The sequence below is a fragment of the Vigna umbellata genome, chromosome 7 (genome assembly GCF_029865625.1).
Source record: "Vigna umbellata cultivar VRB3 chromosome 7, Vumbellata_1.0, whole genome shotgun sequence".
NCBI lineage: Eukaryota > Viridiplantae > Streptophyta > Magnoliopsida > Fabales > Fabaceae > Vigna > Vigna umbellata.
Genome location: NC_142171.1, coordinates 43,197,340 through 43,214,811, shown reverse-complemented (window position 1 = coordinate 43,214,811; position 17,472 = coordinate 43,197,340). Strand labels below are relative to the sequence as shown.

Below are 17,472 nucleotides of genomic sequence, written 5' to 3'. Positions count from 1 at the left end.
TAAAACGTAAGAGTTGACCCTTGAACACGGAAGAATTCAATTTAGCACTCCAAGGTCTCTTTTGAACGGTAGAGTTATTTTCTTTTTATAATATATATATAAACTATTAGAATGTTTTATCTTAACTTAATCATGTGCATGAAGCACAGCTTGATGCATAGTAGAGTGGGAATATTTCTTTATTGGGTGTGAAAGAGTGGAAGTTGTTTAATTAGACAGCAATTGATGGAAGAAAAACGAAATATAGAGAAAATTGTACATACGTACATGAAGGTTGTTGTTTGGCAGTAGCCAAAGTGGTATAAAAATCTTTTCGAATCTTTCCGTGAATTTTGTTGGTATAGTTGTGAACATTGACACTGATATCGTTTACTTGGTGTCACAAACTTTGGTACCTTAAATTTGTGTAGCTTCGTTAGGTAGGAATCTACGAGGCCTTTTTTTGTTGTGTGATCTTTGGCTCTTGTTCAAAAGTGTTGTTGCCTAGTTAAGTTATCTTTGGCCACATGGGGTTCCATCTTGTGGTGCCACTTTTGTACTCAAACATAGCTTCTGACATATAACATGTTCATCACATTTCTCAATTCCCACTAACAACAATGCTATCTCTTCTAGCCTTTCTTCTTCTACCTTCTCCTATCTCAACTATTTTCCCTCTAAATCAATTTCTATCAGCTTCCCAGCTAGAATTACTGTTTATATGCAACAAATTAAAATAGATGACTAGATCACAATTTAAATACTTTATAAATCACTAGTGAAATTTTTATATACTAAATATATTATATCGTGTGATATTTCGGTAGCTTAAAACTAAACTATTTATGTAGTTAAAAATGTACATTAAACTACTTAAGATCAAGTGATTGTATCCTACCAACTCAACTGTTATTTTTAAACAAAAGTTAAGTTTGATGATGATTAATTTACACCAAAATATGATTAATACCAGTTAGGTTGTGATTAGATTGTTAGTAATCTGAAATTCATTCCAAAATTTATAAATACACGTTTAAGTTAATGAAGTAAGTAATTGATTTTATTACACATTAACTGTTATTTGTTTGATGATGTTTATTGATTTTGGTATATGATAAGATAACCTCTTAATTTGATCCAAAGATGTGAAAGAAGAATGTTAAAATACTCCTAATTTAGTAAAGGTTTAATGTTTTTTTAAGTCCCTATTTTTGTTCAGAATCTCAAATAAGTCTCTTTCTTTTTCGGCGTCTCAATTGGATCATTACTTCTGTAAAATTGAATCAAATAGAGACTTGCTGTCAAATTGAAAAGACGCCGTTAAGGAGGGTCTTACGTGGCATGCTGATAGTATACATGTATAAGGGAAGTTGGCATGCTGACGTGGCATGCTGACACCTTGGTGGGTGGTCGGCCACTCGATTTGGTGGTCGGTTGGTCTGGTAAGTGGTCGGCCACTCGGTTTGGTGGTCGGTCAGTCGGCTGGGTGGTCGGCCTGGTGGTCGACCGTTCGGTTTGGTGGTCGGTCGGCCTGGTGGGTGGTCGACCACCAGGCCGAGTGACTGACCACCAGGCGGAGTGGCCGACCATCAGGCCGACCACTAGGGTGTCAGCATGCCAACTTCCCTACACATGTATATTGTCACTATGCCACGTAATAATACCTTCCTTAATGACATTTGATCAATTTGACGGAAAGCCTTTATTTGATTCAATTTTACAAAAATAAGAACCCGATTGAGACACCAAAAAATAAAGGGACCTATTTGAGATTCTGGACGAAAATAGGAACATAAAGAGACATTAAACCTTTAGTAAATAGACAATCTCAACCCATAACTAAAACAAAAATTAATTACTCTTAAAAACATTCACATTCTAGATGGATGAATAAGAAACATATTTGGAAACATAATTGAAGAAATTAGGTTAAAAGAAAATAAACATGTTGTCTTGTTGTGTTGGAGAGAGAGTGAAGCAAAGGAGTGGAAGCATTGATTCCCTCTGCTTCAACTTCTTGAGCTGTCTTTGTTTTCCCTACATTCATCCAACCAAATGCACATGGCAAGTGCACCAATCCACAAAACACTTAATTTGTGGCCAAACTTCTATTCTACCTATATATCTTCTGTCTTCTATCTTCTATTTTTACCTTTTTTTTTCCTACTTTCATTTCGTTTCTTCACATACTATTTTTTTCTTCAACCTTTTTCATCCATTAGAGATAAAGCCACCCCTTTTGGGCTAAAGTGTCCGTCAGAATGTGTACTCTGTGTGTTGTTTTGGGCGTGATTTCAAACAGTGTGCTTCGGATATTTTCATTTCCCGTGTAAACACTTTAACATCTACATTGCCTTTTCAATCATTTTCCAATTCCATCACGCAAAAGTTTATAGTAGATTATAAATCAAGTCAATTTATAATTTATAAAAAAGTATTTTATAGGGTTAAATTAAATTTCAAATTTATTTTTTAACATTAATACTTCCGTTAAGATATATTTATTTCTTAAAAAAATTATTAAAAACAAAGAGTTTGCATGGTACTTATCCTACTTATAGCTGGTTTGATGGTAAAATAAGATAGGGGTCACATAAGAACATTATAAAATAAGAATAAGAACAAATAATCGTATCTAATATTATATCTATTGTTTGTTGACTAAATAGCAGTAATTGGTGTCATAGTAATAAAAATAATAACGATATTCATAATAATATAAGTAATGATGATAATAATTAAAATAATATTAAATAATAATAAGAAAATGATTATAATGAAAATTATATCATAATAATAAGGATAATAATAAAATATGCATGTATTTTTTTAACCTTTGCTCTTTAATTATAACAAACATATATAAAATTAGTATGTCCGATCCAAAATTATCTGTTAGATTTATTTATTCGTTTATGTATATAAATATATATATATATTGTTAAAAAGTAAACTGTAAATTTAACTTAATTTTATAAAATTTACATCCCATTATAACATACTTCTCATATTATCTTGAAATGTGTAAGTTTTATAGGTGAGATTAAATATTAATAAATTGTTTAATAATAAGTAAAATAATAAACTCAACAAATATTAAATTTTATTAGAATAGATTTTAACTTATAATTATGATACTATATTAAGAAATTAATTTAAATCAAATTCAATTCCACAATACTAATTTATAAAATAAGATTTATATTGACTTTATAAATTGTGAATTGATTATATTTTAATTGAAGTACAACTTTATATATATATATATATATATATATATATATATATATATATATATATATATATATATATTAAATTTATTTATGTTTTCTATTTTTTAACAAATTCACTTTTACTCGATTAATTATCACAAGCCTATTTTCCTACAAAAATTAACTAGTTATATAACTTTTCTTTGAAAAAGAGTATGGACAAAATTAAGAACAAATATATATATATATATATATATATATATATATATATATATATATATATATATATATATATATATATATATATATATATATATATATATATATATATATAAATTTATACGTCAATTTCATTAGCGAAATACAACTGGACATAAATAAATGTGACAGAGTTTATTTAGATACGATAAAGACAGACTGTCTTTTTGTTTGGTATAATCAAATGGAAAATTTGCAAAATACTTTGACACAGGAATCTGTTTCATTAGAAACAATGTTCCAGCGTAATTGTAAGCATCAAACCTATTTATATAACCCAAAATGATACATGAATGGATAATATTGTTATCTGCGTACTTTTATTTTATTTTTTTAAAAAACTCAAAGACGAAAATATATATACTTTTTTTTTATTCAAATTAATTTATAGTACAGTCTGGATTTGGTAAATTTGTTAAGCTTTTTGTATTCCAATTTCGTTCACCTTTTTAATATTCCAGTTTAAAATAGTTTTCTTAACACTCTTAGCTATAAGTAACACTTGTTTTTTAGGCGAGCTTATTATTTTGGCCCAATTGAAAAGGAGTTTCAATTTGCACACACACAATACCCATATGCTGATATAAAGTTGTATGTTTCATGTGGGTTTAGAAGTTTTCTTTCTACACCCCACAAGTTTCTTCTATCACCTTCAGATATTGTTGATTCCAAAGTTTTCCCACGACATATATGCTTTTCATTCTTAACTCTCACTTCATTATATCACTACATTATTATTATTATTATTATGAAGTTCTCTTGCATTCTATCCAGCACAATAATTTCTAAAATATAAAGCAAAATATTACATTATTATGAATTATTTAAAATTTTTAATTGAGATTTGTGTATTCAAATTGAGCAAAGCTGTAAACAGTTCCCAGACAAAGCTGTGAATGTACTGAGATATTTCTGTGGGAACCTTGGTAACTCTTCCAGAATCACTAAACTTCTCTCTCAAGTAAAAAATTCTGCTAAGAAATTATAGGTGGTAAAGTTTTCATTCAAATTTATTATTCATTTTGCTCTTTATTCCAAAGGCAAATTAAACATTATGCTTGATCTTTTTTTCATAAGATTCAACACATAATAAGGTATCTTAATGCATTTTGGAAATTTAACTTACATGCATAATAACCAGTAAAATTTAACATAACAAATATATTAAAAATGAGGGGTATTAAGAAAATTTTAAAAATGAATAAAAATATGTCTCATTCATATTAAAGGTTGTATTAGAAAAAAATATTAATATAAACATAATTTTGTTAATTATGATGAGCCAGTTAACTGAGTATTATAAAAAACATATTAGAGAGAGTAATTGAACTAAAATAATCTATATCCAGTTTATTTGTATGTGTAGTGATAATCAACAAATAAAATAAAATAAAATAAAAGCATAATTTAAGTAAATACTTAACTGAAGTTCTGATTAAGAATGATTTGGGCTTAATATGAAAGAATAAAAGAGATTTGGCTTCATATTGAGGGAAAGAGAGAAGGGGAAAGACAGAGAGGAAGCAATGAATTTTGCAAATTCCCAATTGTTTCTTCCCATCTTTTTCTTCTTTTTCTTCTTCTTCGTCATTTCTCCCTTTCCCGCATTAGCGCAACAAACGTAAGCTCCAATTTCTTCCCCTCTTTCTCGACATCTATGGTTTTGTATAAAGTTCGCATTTTGAGTTCCTGATTGGTGATCCATAAAATTGCTTTGATCTAGTTTCCCTTAAAGTTTGAATCTTTTGTTTGTTTTTTGAACTGGGCAGGGATTGGGACAGCGAAGAAACTCAACATAGAAACGGATTTGGGCGCAGAGTTCTTTTGAGTTTCAAAGAAAAACCCTCAGGAACTAACGTTACCTTTGAATGTGCTCCTTCGGGCCCCTGTGTTCCCTGCCTCTACTCTGAGAAGGTTCTCTTTTCCCCCCTCAAATTGGGGTGTGATCTTATACTAGTTGCATTTTCTCTAACATAACTGGAGTTTCTCATAAACAGGGGTTCGACACTGAGTATTTGATTTTATTTGTTGTCATTTCTGGATTTAGGGTATAGTATTTGATTCGCTCTATTACTGGATTTGTTGATAGAGAATTGAACGGTGTATAAGTGTAGTCATTTCATTTTGCAACTAGCTAGATCATCGAGCGTTGTTAATAAGGTTGAAGGTTGATGCAATATATATGAATAGCCTATGTATACTGATCCGGATACAGTTTTTGATGTATTCTATTAAGTTATTTGTTGATTTAGGATTACAATAACATAACGGATTTAAGGAAATTCTATATCTTTGTACAGGCTTGTTCACAAGGCCTTGGTTCTGAACATAAATGTTGATGTGATGCGAAAGGGCTAGAGAATGAATGGGTTCGTGTTCATCAAAGAAATGAGATTCAAGTTCTTAATATTGAGTTTTCCTAATCCATAAGAATTTTTGTGAAGTGATTTAAGATGAAACCCTCTTTTTATGTGTGTGTTTATTACTTGATGTGATCTACATTAGATGTTATTTGCTCAGTTGTTTTTCAATAGCCTCTTTTATTTTAATCTGCAAGCTTTTCTTGGGGAGTTGTAGGGTGACAGCAAATATCGGTGCAGTGAGACTGGGTACCGGATCCCATTCAAATGTGTAGAAATTAAAGATTCAACAAAGGATGCAAAGAAAACAAAGTCTCAAAAAGGTCGGTCTTCTTTAGAAATTGGTGATGGTACTGCAGAATCTCAGAAAGTGTCATATGTTACTGGAGAGTATACTCATTCACAATCAGATAGAAGATTAGCTGAGGACTCATCGTCTTCAGATAATAGTTCCCAGGCTTACATCACTTATAGAAGCTGTATAACCCCAGTTAATGAAGAGAAGTTGTCAGTGCTTAATTTTGAGGTAATCTTAAGCTTTTAGCTCACTCTTTTCTTCATTGGAAAAATTAAATCATATGCTGTGCAGTTTATTCTGTTCAACTAATATATCCACATTAGAGGATTAACTTTTGTTGTCATTGTCAGTTGCTGTGATGTGTTGACATTAATATGCGAAACAAGCTAAAAACAAATCACTATTATCTTGATTTGATCTGCTGGAAAAGCTTTCTGTTTTCAACAACATCATTAAGGTCTGATTCGATAAATTTCTCCATAAGAGAAAAATAAGAAGAAAAAGTTGAGATGAGTTTGTGCATAAGCTAATTTGTAAAAAGTCTCCAGATTCTTACTTTTAATTAGTACATAAGCTAATTTTAAGTTAGAGATACTTATATAATTTGTTTCCTTTTTTTTCTCTTGTAGAAGTGTTTATGGAAAAACTTTTAAGATACAATTGAAATGAAAAATAGTATTACTGTGCCACATCCGTGTGGTGTTTGAGATTGTTAACCTGTGTTTGTTAGTTCTCAGATGGTAAATGAAATTAGCAGAAAGAGTTTTGTAAAGGGTTGTATTATCTTTCCTTGTAGATTTTTTGTTTGTCTATAAATGATTGTGAGAAGATGATGATTAAAGTAGATATGATAAAGAAAGTAATGGTGTTATTGTGTGACAGGGGGTGGTAATATTTATGTTAATAATGAGTGGCTCAATGATATACCTAAGAAAAAGGAAGGCAGCATCATCTATGTCTGGTTATGTAGCTGGAAGGGGTCAAAACAACTCTCGATTTTGAAATCCAAGAGTGATTGTAATTCTAATTATTTAATGTATAGTTAGTATACTTTAACTTCTTTCAACTTATCAACTCATGGATGGACCACGCTGTTATTATTCATTGCATTTTCAGCATAATTTATTGGAACAGACTATTTTTAGGATATTTTCTTCTATCAAGTAATATATATATATTTTTATTCTTAAATCTTATTATCGAAATTTAGTTCATTCCAATTTAAATTTAAAATTTTAATATTAATTCATTATATCAAATTAATAAATATGCATTGACTTAAATAATTTGTTTTATAAATTTAATCTCTGTTCTATTAAAAATTCCTTTTATATATATATATATATATATATATATATATATATATATATATATATATATATATATATTAAATTGTAGAGGTAGAAAAGCGAGTTTGGATTGATCTTCTGTTAGAATGGAACAGTGTAGCAAAGGAGCTTTCTTCCTGCACCTCACGTTTTTCTTCTGCACCCTTAAATTTTTCCCATTATAATTTCATAGATTATGTTTCACGGGTTTCAAAATCCAGTTTCAAAATTTTTTAAAATTTGGTTTTGAATTTTTTTGGATTTCAAATGGTTATAGATTTTTCCAAATTTTGAAATGCTTTGGAATTTCTTAAATTTCAAAATTCTGAATTTGCAGGAATTGAATTTCAAAGATTTTGGATTATTTGGATTTCAAAATTTAGTTTTGTGTTTTTTTTTTTAATTTTCAAATTCTAGATTTTCATAAATCGGAATTTGAAATTTGATTTTAGTATTTTTCGGATTGTGAAATCTAATTTTGAATTTTTAGAAACTAGATTTTAAAATTTAGTTATAGAATTTTTTTGTTTATCAGATTTTTGAATTTGATTAAATATGAATATTTTTTATCAAATTTCAAAATACAACGATGTGTTCTGTTTTTTTTATTAAATTTTGAAATTCAATTTTTGTGAATACAAATGAGGCTAAGGAAGTGCGAAATGGGACCAAGGAAGTGCGAATGAAAAATGAGGTACAAATGAAGTGTTCTATTTCAAATAGTTTTAAACCCTACAAACAATTAAGCTAAAAACTTTTAAGGGTAATTTAGGGATACAGATGGTGGATAAATTTTTAAATGAATTCTACAAATTGTATTTCGATTTTAAATTTTTTCCTGTCATTTAAATTTTTAAGATTATAAATTTTACAAAATGGATATATTGAATTTTCAATGAAAAATTAAAAAGTAAAGTAAAAGAAAATTAAAATAAGGTTTAATACTTATTTTGATCCTTAGGTTTGGTCAAAGTGTTTAAAGTAGTCCTACCATTTTTTCAAATGTTTACAGTTGTCCCATATTTTGTAAAAATGATTTTAGTTGGCTCTTTTTACTTATGGCGTTAAAAAGGCTAACAGTGTAATTTGCCTCTTGCCCAATAAGTTGTCCGGTTATTGATTGCGTGGCAAGCTCAGGGCACTTGATGTGACAATTTCCATAATTTTACCAAAATTAATTTGCTTACTTTTTTTTCCCATGTCGATACAGTCTCTCTTGATTTCTCACTCTCTACCCCTTTTTTCCATTTCCTCTTTCTGCCTCCTTAATTATTTTCCCCTTCCACATTGTAGAAAAAATTTGTTGAAGATCTCCATCTAAAATCTCTATACAACAAAGATGCAGGACTTTAAGTAAGGGAAAATCAACCAAAAAAGGGGCTTTCAATGTCACCGCAACACTCTGTGGCTGTCCCAACCAGTGCCTCCCCTGCTGCAACCACCATCAATGTCTTAAGTCCAAGAACAGAAACGAAAAAGAAAAAAAACCCAAACTCCAATCCGCAGTCATCATCCTCCAAGCAAAAATCCAGAATCCTAATTCAAACCCTAGCTTCAAATTGCAATATCAAACCAGTAGAGAAAAATCAAGAACACAAAAGTAGGAACCCTAAAAATCAATTCAACAATCTTCAAACCACAAATCCCAAATTCGAAAATTGAGAAAGCAAGAACAAAAAATCCCAAATTACAAGATCATGAACACCAAAATCCAAAATGCGAAATCAACTCAAGAAAAGGAAACCCAATTGCAAACAAAGAAAAGAACCTCAAAATGAAAAATCAATCCTAATTTAAAATCCTAATCTAAAATCCCTAAAATATGCAAGATTTGAAACATAAGAAAAGGAAACCCAAAAGTCTGCAATCACTTTGCTCATTTTTGGGAAGAACTTGCATGAACCATAACAATTTTCTTTTACCCAATCACTTTCACTTTTAACATTTTCACATACATTATCAAGTCAATTAATCTTAGCGTACCACACAATCAAGACAATCCATTCACTTTTGGCTAAGGACAATTACACCGTAAACTATCTTTAACTATATGCGCAAAAAAAAATCAACTTGAACCATTTTTAAAATATATGAAACAATTGTGAACATTAAAAAAAAGATAAGACCACTTAAAAAAAATCAAAATAAATATTAAACATAAAATAAATAGCATTTTCTTAAATCAAAAACTGATAATATATTTGAATATTCTAATAACTAGGATGTTTAATATATTCTCTTTCAATTTTAAAGTGATTGGACACGAGGAGATGGAAAGGACATCATTGTCAGAAAATCACTTTAATAATCCAGCTTCTTTATTGGATTTCTGTAGTTCTGATCAATTTTCTGTTCTGACTTTTTTAAAATTATAATTATAAATCTACAAAATTTGTAAAATTAATCTTCTTGCATAAAATGATGAGCAGTGTCGTAAAAATTAGCTTAGTTGAAATTCTAGTTCAATGGATAATTAGGGCGGATATAATTAATCAAACTGAACTGATAAACAACTGTATTATATTTTATTAAAAAGTTAAATTTTTTATGATAAACACTCAATTATTTTATAGTTTAATTTTAAAAAGTTAAATATTTAAAGTTAAGGTTAAGTTAACTCTTTATTAATTTAAAATTATTTTGTTAATGAAACGTATAGTAACACATTGGTAAAGAAAAGTGATGCATGTTCCCCTAGTTCAAATTTTAAAAGAATTTGATCTAATTGTCCTAGTTTAAATTTTAAAAGAATTTGATATAATTGGACTGGATCGAAATTTAGTTGAATTAAATTATGTTGGATGGATTAAAATTTGATCTAAATTTGGTCATTTCCGTTTGAGTCGAAATTTAATCAAATTCGTTTGAATAGGTTTCAATCAAAATTTGGTTAAATTTGGTCTAATTCGACTTAATCAAAATTTGGTTGAATATGTTCAAATTATTTCTGATTAAAATTTAGTTAAATTTGATCGAGTAGGCTCCGATCAAAATTAGGCTGAATTCGATTGAGTCAACTTTAGTCAAAATTCTGCAAAATTTGACCAAATTAATCACAATTTAAATTTGATCAAGTCGATCTTGATTGAAGTTCGGTGAAATTCAACATTATTGACCAAGTAGACTCTAACTAAAATTCAATCAAATTTGATATAGTTAATCCTGAAAGAAATTTGGACAATTTTAACCAAGTCAACACGAGTTAAAATTCAATTAAATTTTTAAAGATAAATTTTTCTTATATACTTAAGTTAATTTTTACTTAATTTGGAAAAAATAATTCAACTAAAACAAATAGTTCAGTTTAATTAGTTTGAATTAATTTTTAATTTAGTTAAGATAAATTACTTTTTATTAAGTTCTATTTATAGTTCAATTACTTTTCTTCTCCGTCCTAATTCGAACCAATGGCATCGATAAATCTGATCTAATTTATATTAATAAAATATATTAATATATTTAATATAATTTAATAAATTTAGCTTTAATTTATATTTTTATCATTATAAAATATTAAAATATAAAACAAATAATGAATTTCAAAATATTATAATTCTTTTATTGAAATTTCATAAATTGAAGTAAAGTAACAAATATTAAAAAAATTAATATCACAAATTCGTAAATAAAAGATTAAATAACAACGACCGGAAAAGTAAACTTATTAAAATTTTAAAACAAAATTAGAAAATCCGACACTTAGAATTTTATAGGTTTAATGCTTCGTATAGTTTCTATTTCCCGGTAATTTTTCTCAAGTAGGTCTTTCCAAGTTTTTTGTTTAGGTCTTAATTTTTAAAAATTTAAACAAAATTCAAACAAGATTTTTCGTCTCCAAATTCAAACAAAATTTAGTTTGTATATAAATCATTACAAATTGATATTTTTATTAGAAAAATAAAAAAATTACGATATAACACATTTTTATTTATTAATACAAATAAAAATAACTTAATTGCATTAAAGTTTTCAAAACAAAACTAATTTGACAGAAACAAAAATAAAAAATTCATTTAAAAATTTTCTAAAAAATTAAACAACAAATGAAATCATTTAACCTAAATGATATGAACAAGCAAACTATAAAAGTTAATATTTCAATAATAAATATTTTTGTGAAAGAGATCTACACAAAAATAGTCTCGACATTTTTTCAACAATTCATAAATTGTTTACGGAGTTAAACATTAAAACTTGGAATGTATCTCACTAATAATTCACTTAAAAGAAATAAATTTAAAAACAAAGATTTGAAAAACATTATTCCATTTAGTTAAATCTTCTAAAATTATTCCATTTAGTTAAATCTTCTAAAATTATTCCTACAACAACTTTCTCTTAACCCTTTTGAGAAAAAAATTATATTTTATTTAATCTTTTAATTATTTATTTTTTAAGACAAAACTACATTTCATATATCAACAATGTAAAAACGTAAAGTCAAATAGTAATTATAAGTATTTAAATTTTCTAATTAAAATCCAATTAGAATAATATCTGAATTTGGGAAGGAATAAAATTATTTAGTTTTTAAAAAAAATTAGGACTAAATTATAACAAAATAAAAATATAAGATTAAATTAAAATAAAATAAAATATAAAAACTAAATTAAGAAAAATTCAATACCACATTACTTGACATTGACACTGTCAACGTTACATTCTCGTTGCCATGTAACAAAATGATAACTTAACACAACAGATTTTTTTATCTTAGAAAAATTAAAAATAAAAATAAAAATAATTAATTTAAAAAAAAAAAGATTAAAAAAGCTACGAATTGACTTCTATGGTGTTAATTCAGAACTAAAGATAAAAATCTAATTATTTTAATTTTTGAAAAATAAGAATTCAATGGAAACTATCTAAATTATTAAACCAATTTTATAATTATGATTAAATGGAAAAAATAATATGATATCCATATTAGATTCTGATCCTATCACACCCTCTAACTCGTTAGTTATAAAAAAAAAATACATATACATTATAAGTCACTTCTCTAACTTTACTATTTTGAGAGAAAAAAAAACCACTTTTAAATATGAATAAAATCTATTAAAAATTACACAGTTGGGAAATCTCATGTTTATTAAATCAATTTCATCCATAATTTTATGACTTTTAACAAAATTTAACAAACATTTTGCACTAGAAACGCTTAAAAATAATTATTTGCTTTATAAATTTTTTTTAAAATAAATCAAATAAAAACATGTACAGATAACAATCAAATATTAGAAAATACACAAATGCAAAGATTATAAACATATTGTTCAAGTCAATGGCCATTTTATATTTTCAGTTAACAAATAAGATTTACTAACAAGTCCTTTCGGTATGATCCATTTTCACTTTTACTTTTAGTCAATGTTCCCGTCAACAATTACAGAAAACATCACTTATTCTCTGTTTCTTATTCTTAAGATTTTGTTAAGAAATAATTTTCTCCATGAAATCTTAAAAATAGAAAATAAGAATAAAGAAATGTTTTTATAATTATTAATAGAAATGTGCTCAGGAAAAACCCAGAAAACCTCCTATTCCTCGAGTGTCCAAGCAATCATTTCCACTCAACCCTCTACCCCTGTTATCACATTATCAGTGGATTATGTAAAAAAATTCAACACCTGCAGTTGTCACCATCAAACAGTCTAAAAAGAATATGATGGTCAGTACTAAAAAATCTGCTCTCTAACTTGAGAATTAATTTTAAAAAAATACAGCACAGAATATACCATGTTATTGCCGCTTCCTCCTATAAAAATATACAACACCAATTGTGTCAATTCTATTTGTTTGTTTGTCGAAATAAGACGGCAGCAGCGGCAACAGCAGACAAACTCCAAAAGAAAGAATTATGTTGATGATAACCGTCCACTTAAAGAGTGAAACTCCTCTCTCCTTAAAGACACATCTACAGTAACAGCAGAAAGCAGTAACTACAAACAAAGGGATATATGAAGTTACAAAAAATAATCTGGAGTCTTTCGTGTAGTATCAGGCTCAATTTGTCTGGGAGCTGGATCAAACTGCAGAAAATTCTGATCCATATTCTCTCCGATTTCCAGTATGGCAGCCATGTTCCCACATCGGTAACAATAATTAGGTGCACTAAAAACAGTCACCACATTCTTGTCCTTAAAGAGTCATCCAAATAATAGTCATCAATAAAGAGAAATGTAATGGGTATCCCTAAACTGAAAAGGGAAAACAATACTCGTAATAAATAAAATATTAGATCAGTCGGCACCTGGCACCAATTGTATCCTTCCATGACAAGCTGGTGAGCTCTAGATATTAGGGAGAGACCATTGGTATGATTAAACTGAGTAGCTATGTCCTGTCCAAATGTATATCCTGCACCACGTGGAGATATTCCCCAACCACAGCGATCATCTGGATCAGACCACAATAGGTCACACATTGGTCCTTCGTGTGGAACCTACATTGCAGTTACAGTTGTCATTTGTCAGACAAGAAATCTAATTAATTTTCTTGGTGCAATTAGACAAGACAGATACAGAAATGAGATTCCAAAACGGAACAAAAGACAAGACATCCTTAGATTGAGACATTTCCAATGAAAAACAAGAGCTACAAACTACGTTGTTTAATTTCAAAATTAAACAATTTAAAGTACTTCTCAAACCATATTTCAGAAAGATTTTTAACATGTTTTGCATAAAATGATCTCCACACAAATCAATCCAGAATGCAATAGTTTGTAATATCAATTTAAAAAACAAACCTCCTGTATGCGATCCAACGCCCGGATATTATCCAGTGTATCCAAAGATGGTGAGAGACCACCATGCAAGCAGAAAATCTGTAATATACATGGATGTTAGAAACCCTCATAAGGTTCTCAAAGAAACATTCTGCAACATATTTAACTCAAACCTGACTCTCAATAAGGGCAGTCAAAGGCAAATAATCAAACAAGTCGGTAAAGAATTTCCAGACATTAGCATTTCCATATTTTCTCAAACATTCATCGTAGAACCCATACCTGAAAACATTTGAAAGATGTAGACAACGAGGTTAGTAAATAAACTATTTTTAGAGTAAAATTGCTAGTATTTCTTGTGCACAGAAACTTTTTCCACTATCAAATCCCTTCACAAACCACTCATAAATATGAATTTACACGCATAAAGACGGTGTAATTCACCTCTACTCATTCCTTCAGATGCAAGTTACAAACTAGCTGTAACATTTCATTTAAACAATCAACTGTATCCATTTACAAGATCCACTTCAATCTGAGTATAATTTTATCATCCCGTCACCATATGCTTCACAGCTGTTTCTATACGGCAAAAATGACTATAATACTAGCATATGCAATCATAATGATAGACTACAGAGATTCAGCAGCAACAAAATACATCTATTTGCATTCTGAATCATTTGTATTTTATAATGTCCTAATACCAAGAAAAAAATGCCATAATATTATCACAAAAATCAGGCTGCTTTTCCTAAGATAACCATCACTGAATATTGAGGTACGTGAAGCCCATGAGCAATTTCTCATAAAATCAATGAATACAAGAGTAAGGACTGCACATCCTTAACTTATTCTCAAACAGTGAGCAGGATATACACTAGATTGTTGCTTAAACATGACACATATCATACAGAAATTACAATAAGCTTTATGGCAAACACATGATGTGAAGAAAATGTTCTTACACTTGAGTGATTTGACGACTCTCATGATTTCCCCTAAGGATTGTAATTCTATCTCTATAACGGACTTTCAAGGCCACCAAAAGTGTAACAGTCTCCACTGAATAGTAGCCACGATCTGCATAAATTATGCCAGTATCATCATCATGAAAAGTGCCCACATATACAAAGTCTAATCCGAACATCATTAAAAGCAGCATGAGAAAAAAATAAAAGATGATAATTGCCATAGTTGGCAGCTTTTTATATCTGCAACTGTAGCATCCTCAAATATTGAAGTGTCAAGCATCATATCCTTCCCTATTATAACAACAATCGCTGTTGATACCTTGATACAAACAAATCAATCACTTCTGATAGTTTTTATGTTCCCAGCAAATGTTGTTTAAAGGACGGGCTAATTAAAGACAGTATGGACCTTCAATTCTTGTTGACTCACTCCAATAAAATCCTTTCATAGTCATACAAAATTCAATTTTAATTGTCCATCAACAGTTATATAAACAACTTGCCCGTTATTCAACACTATTCTGACATTAAGTATCAAGAATTTATTCAATATTTAGTGCTTACACGAACATCTCAACACTGCATTCAGTTGCACCAACCTACTCCACACTGTAACAAACACCAAACGCCATAACAACAATAACTACACTTCTAATTACAAACCAAGAACAATCACTCCATCAGAAAAACAGGAAGGGGCCAGGATAACAACAAGCTTCATCTAACAATTCTACTTTCAAAAAATCCTAATTTAGCGCATAACCAAAATAAGAAGCTTAAAACTCAATATTTATACAGATTCAACAGCGGAATCAATGTTACACACACCAGACAAAACCCAGACACAGATAATTAAGTGCATTTCCCAATTTACATACGTCAAACATTAACCATTTAGAAATCTAACAACCATGACATCACGGGAAAACCTTTAAAACAACCGATTCCAACTAGTTGCCGACAGCACATCCCAAAAAATATATACGTGACGAACAACTACTTAAATTTCAAATTAACCCAACCAAGCAATCAGTCCGTAGCAGTTAACTTTCAAACCGATGATACCAGCTAAAAATCTTAAAAAAAACGCTACTCTCAGTCTCTAAAAGATAAAAACGGCATCAAAAGCACGAAAGAAGCATCGTAACATAAAATCAAAAACAAAAATTTCATTCTCGAAATCCAACACCACGATAGTAATAAATTCAATTACAACACACCATAAAGCATTTCGCGCTATAACGAAAAAATCAAGCCCTATCTACATGTATTTTAGTTCACGAAATTAATTAATAAAAAATATAGAGAGAATCTCAGCAGAGGAAACTCACCTACATAATCGCCCATAAAAAGGTAGTTGGTATCGGGAGCGTGTCCTCCTATCCGAAAAAGCTCGATGAGATCATAAAACTGGCCGTGAATGTCGCCGCACACGGTGACGGGACACTTCACCGGTTGAACGTTCCACTCTTCGACGAGAATCGCCCTGGCCTGATCGCAAAGCGCCTTCACCTCCGCCTCCGACAGAGGCTTGCACTCCATGAGATGCTCGATCTGCCGGTCCAGATCCGCGTGGGACGGCATCGTTTCGGTCGGTCAGATCCGAGATCCAAAGTTCCTAACAGATCGGTGGTGTTCGGTTCGGACTAGTCCGAGCGGATAGCCGGCGACGACGACCGGAGGATCCTCGCGAAAGGGAGGGTTCCGATGCGAAGCGAGGAGGGCAAAACGAACCGTTTTGTGGGCGATGGTCTTTGGCTCTTTTTCTTTGCTCTCTTAATCATTTCATTTCGTTCCGCCCTCTCTGTTTGTTTCTGTCCTTTTCTTTTCTTCTTTGTTTCCCTCAGATTTCTTTTTTCAATTTTATGTGTGCAAAACAGAAAAACAATAAGCAATCAATGGAGACCTAAAAAAGAAAATTGTAAGAAATAAAATAACACTTTTTTAGTTTTTTTTATTATGTTATTTGGTTTTAATTGATTTAATTAATAATCTCTGAATGGGAGAGAGGAAGCGGAAATTGCCGCGAAGGTGGGGGAGCCTGCTATCCAGAACCTAACAAAATGAAACTCAAACTCAAATGAAATGACATCAAATTTTGAAAAACTAATTATTGAATGCGTGTGTGCATTATTTTTAAAGTAGCTGTCTCCTATATGTTTTAAAGTTTAATGAAATGTTGATAAAAAATATTATAATATTAATCGATTCAAGATTATAGTTTTAAAATAATTATCACAAAAAATAATACATTTATTATACATGAATGTTTGTGACTGATCGACGATATAAGTTGTCTTTTATTTTTTGTTGTTTGCTGTATATAGTTTATT

The 17,472-nt window shown here is 29.5% G+C and overlaps 2 protein-coding genes across 2 annotated transcripts; one reads left to right on the top strand and one right to left on the bottom strand.

The window, feature by feature from the left end:
- Window positions 1-4,910: 4,910 nt before the first annotated feature.
- Window positions 4,911-7,256, top strand: LOC124834646 (structural polyprotein). The gene is made up of 4 exons (XM_047309391.2): window positions 4,911-5,070; window positions 5,219-5,363; window positions 6,027-6,335; window positions 6,990-7,256. The coding sequence occupies exons 1-4, from the start codon at window positions 4,976-4,978 to the stop codon at window positions 7,107-7,109; spliced, it is 669 nt and encodes a 222-aa protein (XP_047165347.1). The 5' UTR covers window positions 4,911-4,975; the 3' UTR covers window positions 7,110-7,256.
- A 5,867-nt stretch (window positions 7,257-13,123) lies between these two features.
- LOC124831923 (serine/threonine-protein phosphatase PP2A catalytic subunit) lies at window positions 13,124-17,034 on the bottom strand. The gene is made up of 6 exons (XM_088094200.1): window positions 16,471-17,034; window positions 15,134-15,248; window positions 14,339-14,447; window positions 14,187-14,264; window positions 13,689-13,880; window positions 13,124-13,575 (listed from the first exon to the last, which is right to left on the bottom strand). The coding sequence occupies exons 1-6, from the start codon at window positions 16,721-16,723 to the stop codon at window positions 13,402-13,404; spliced, it is 921 nt and encodes a 306-aa protein (XP_087950326.1). The 5' UTR covers window positions 16,724-17,034; the 3' UTR covers window positions 13,124-13,401.
- Between the last annotated feature and the right edge of the window lie 438 nt (window positions 17,035-17,472).

What these genes read in the sequence shown, in the direction of transcription:
- LOC124834646 (XM_047309391.2), top strand. Translation starts at nt 4,976, where the DNA reads ATGAATTTTGCAAATTCCCAATTGTTTCTTCCCATCTTTTTCTTCTTT. An exon ending in CCCGCATTAGCGCAACAAAC is followed by an intron (nt 5,071 to 5,218) that starts GTAAGCTCCAAT and finishes TGAACTGGGCAG; the next exon opens with GGATTGGGACAGCGAAGAAA. An exon ending in TGTCAGTGCTTAATTTTGAG is followed by an intron (nt 6,336 to 6,989) that starts GTAATCTTAAGC and finishes ATTGTGTGACAG; the next exon opens with GGGGTGGTAATATTTATGTT.
- LOC124831923 (XM_088094200.1), bottom strand. Translation starts at nt 16,723, where the DNA reads ATGCCGTCCCACGCGGATCTGGACCGGCAGATCGAGCATCTCATGGAG. An exon ending in TTTTATGGGCGATTATGTAG is followed by an intron (nt 15,249 to 16,470) that starts GTGAGTTTCCTC and finishes TAATTTATGCAG; the next exon opens with ATCGTGGCTACTATTCAGTG. An exon ending in CGTTGGATCGCATACAGGAG is followed by an intron (nt 13,881 to 14,186) that starts GTTTGTTTTTTA and finishes ACTGCAATGTAG; the next exon opens with GTTCCACACGAAGGACCAAT.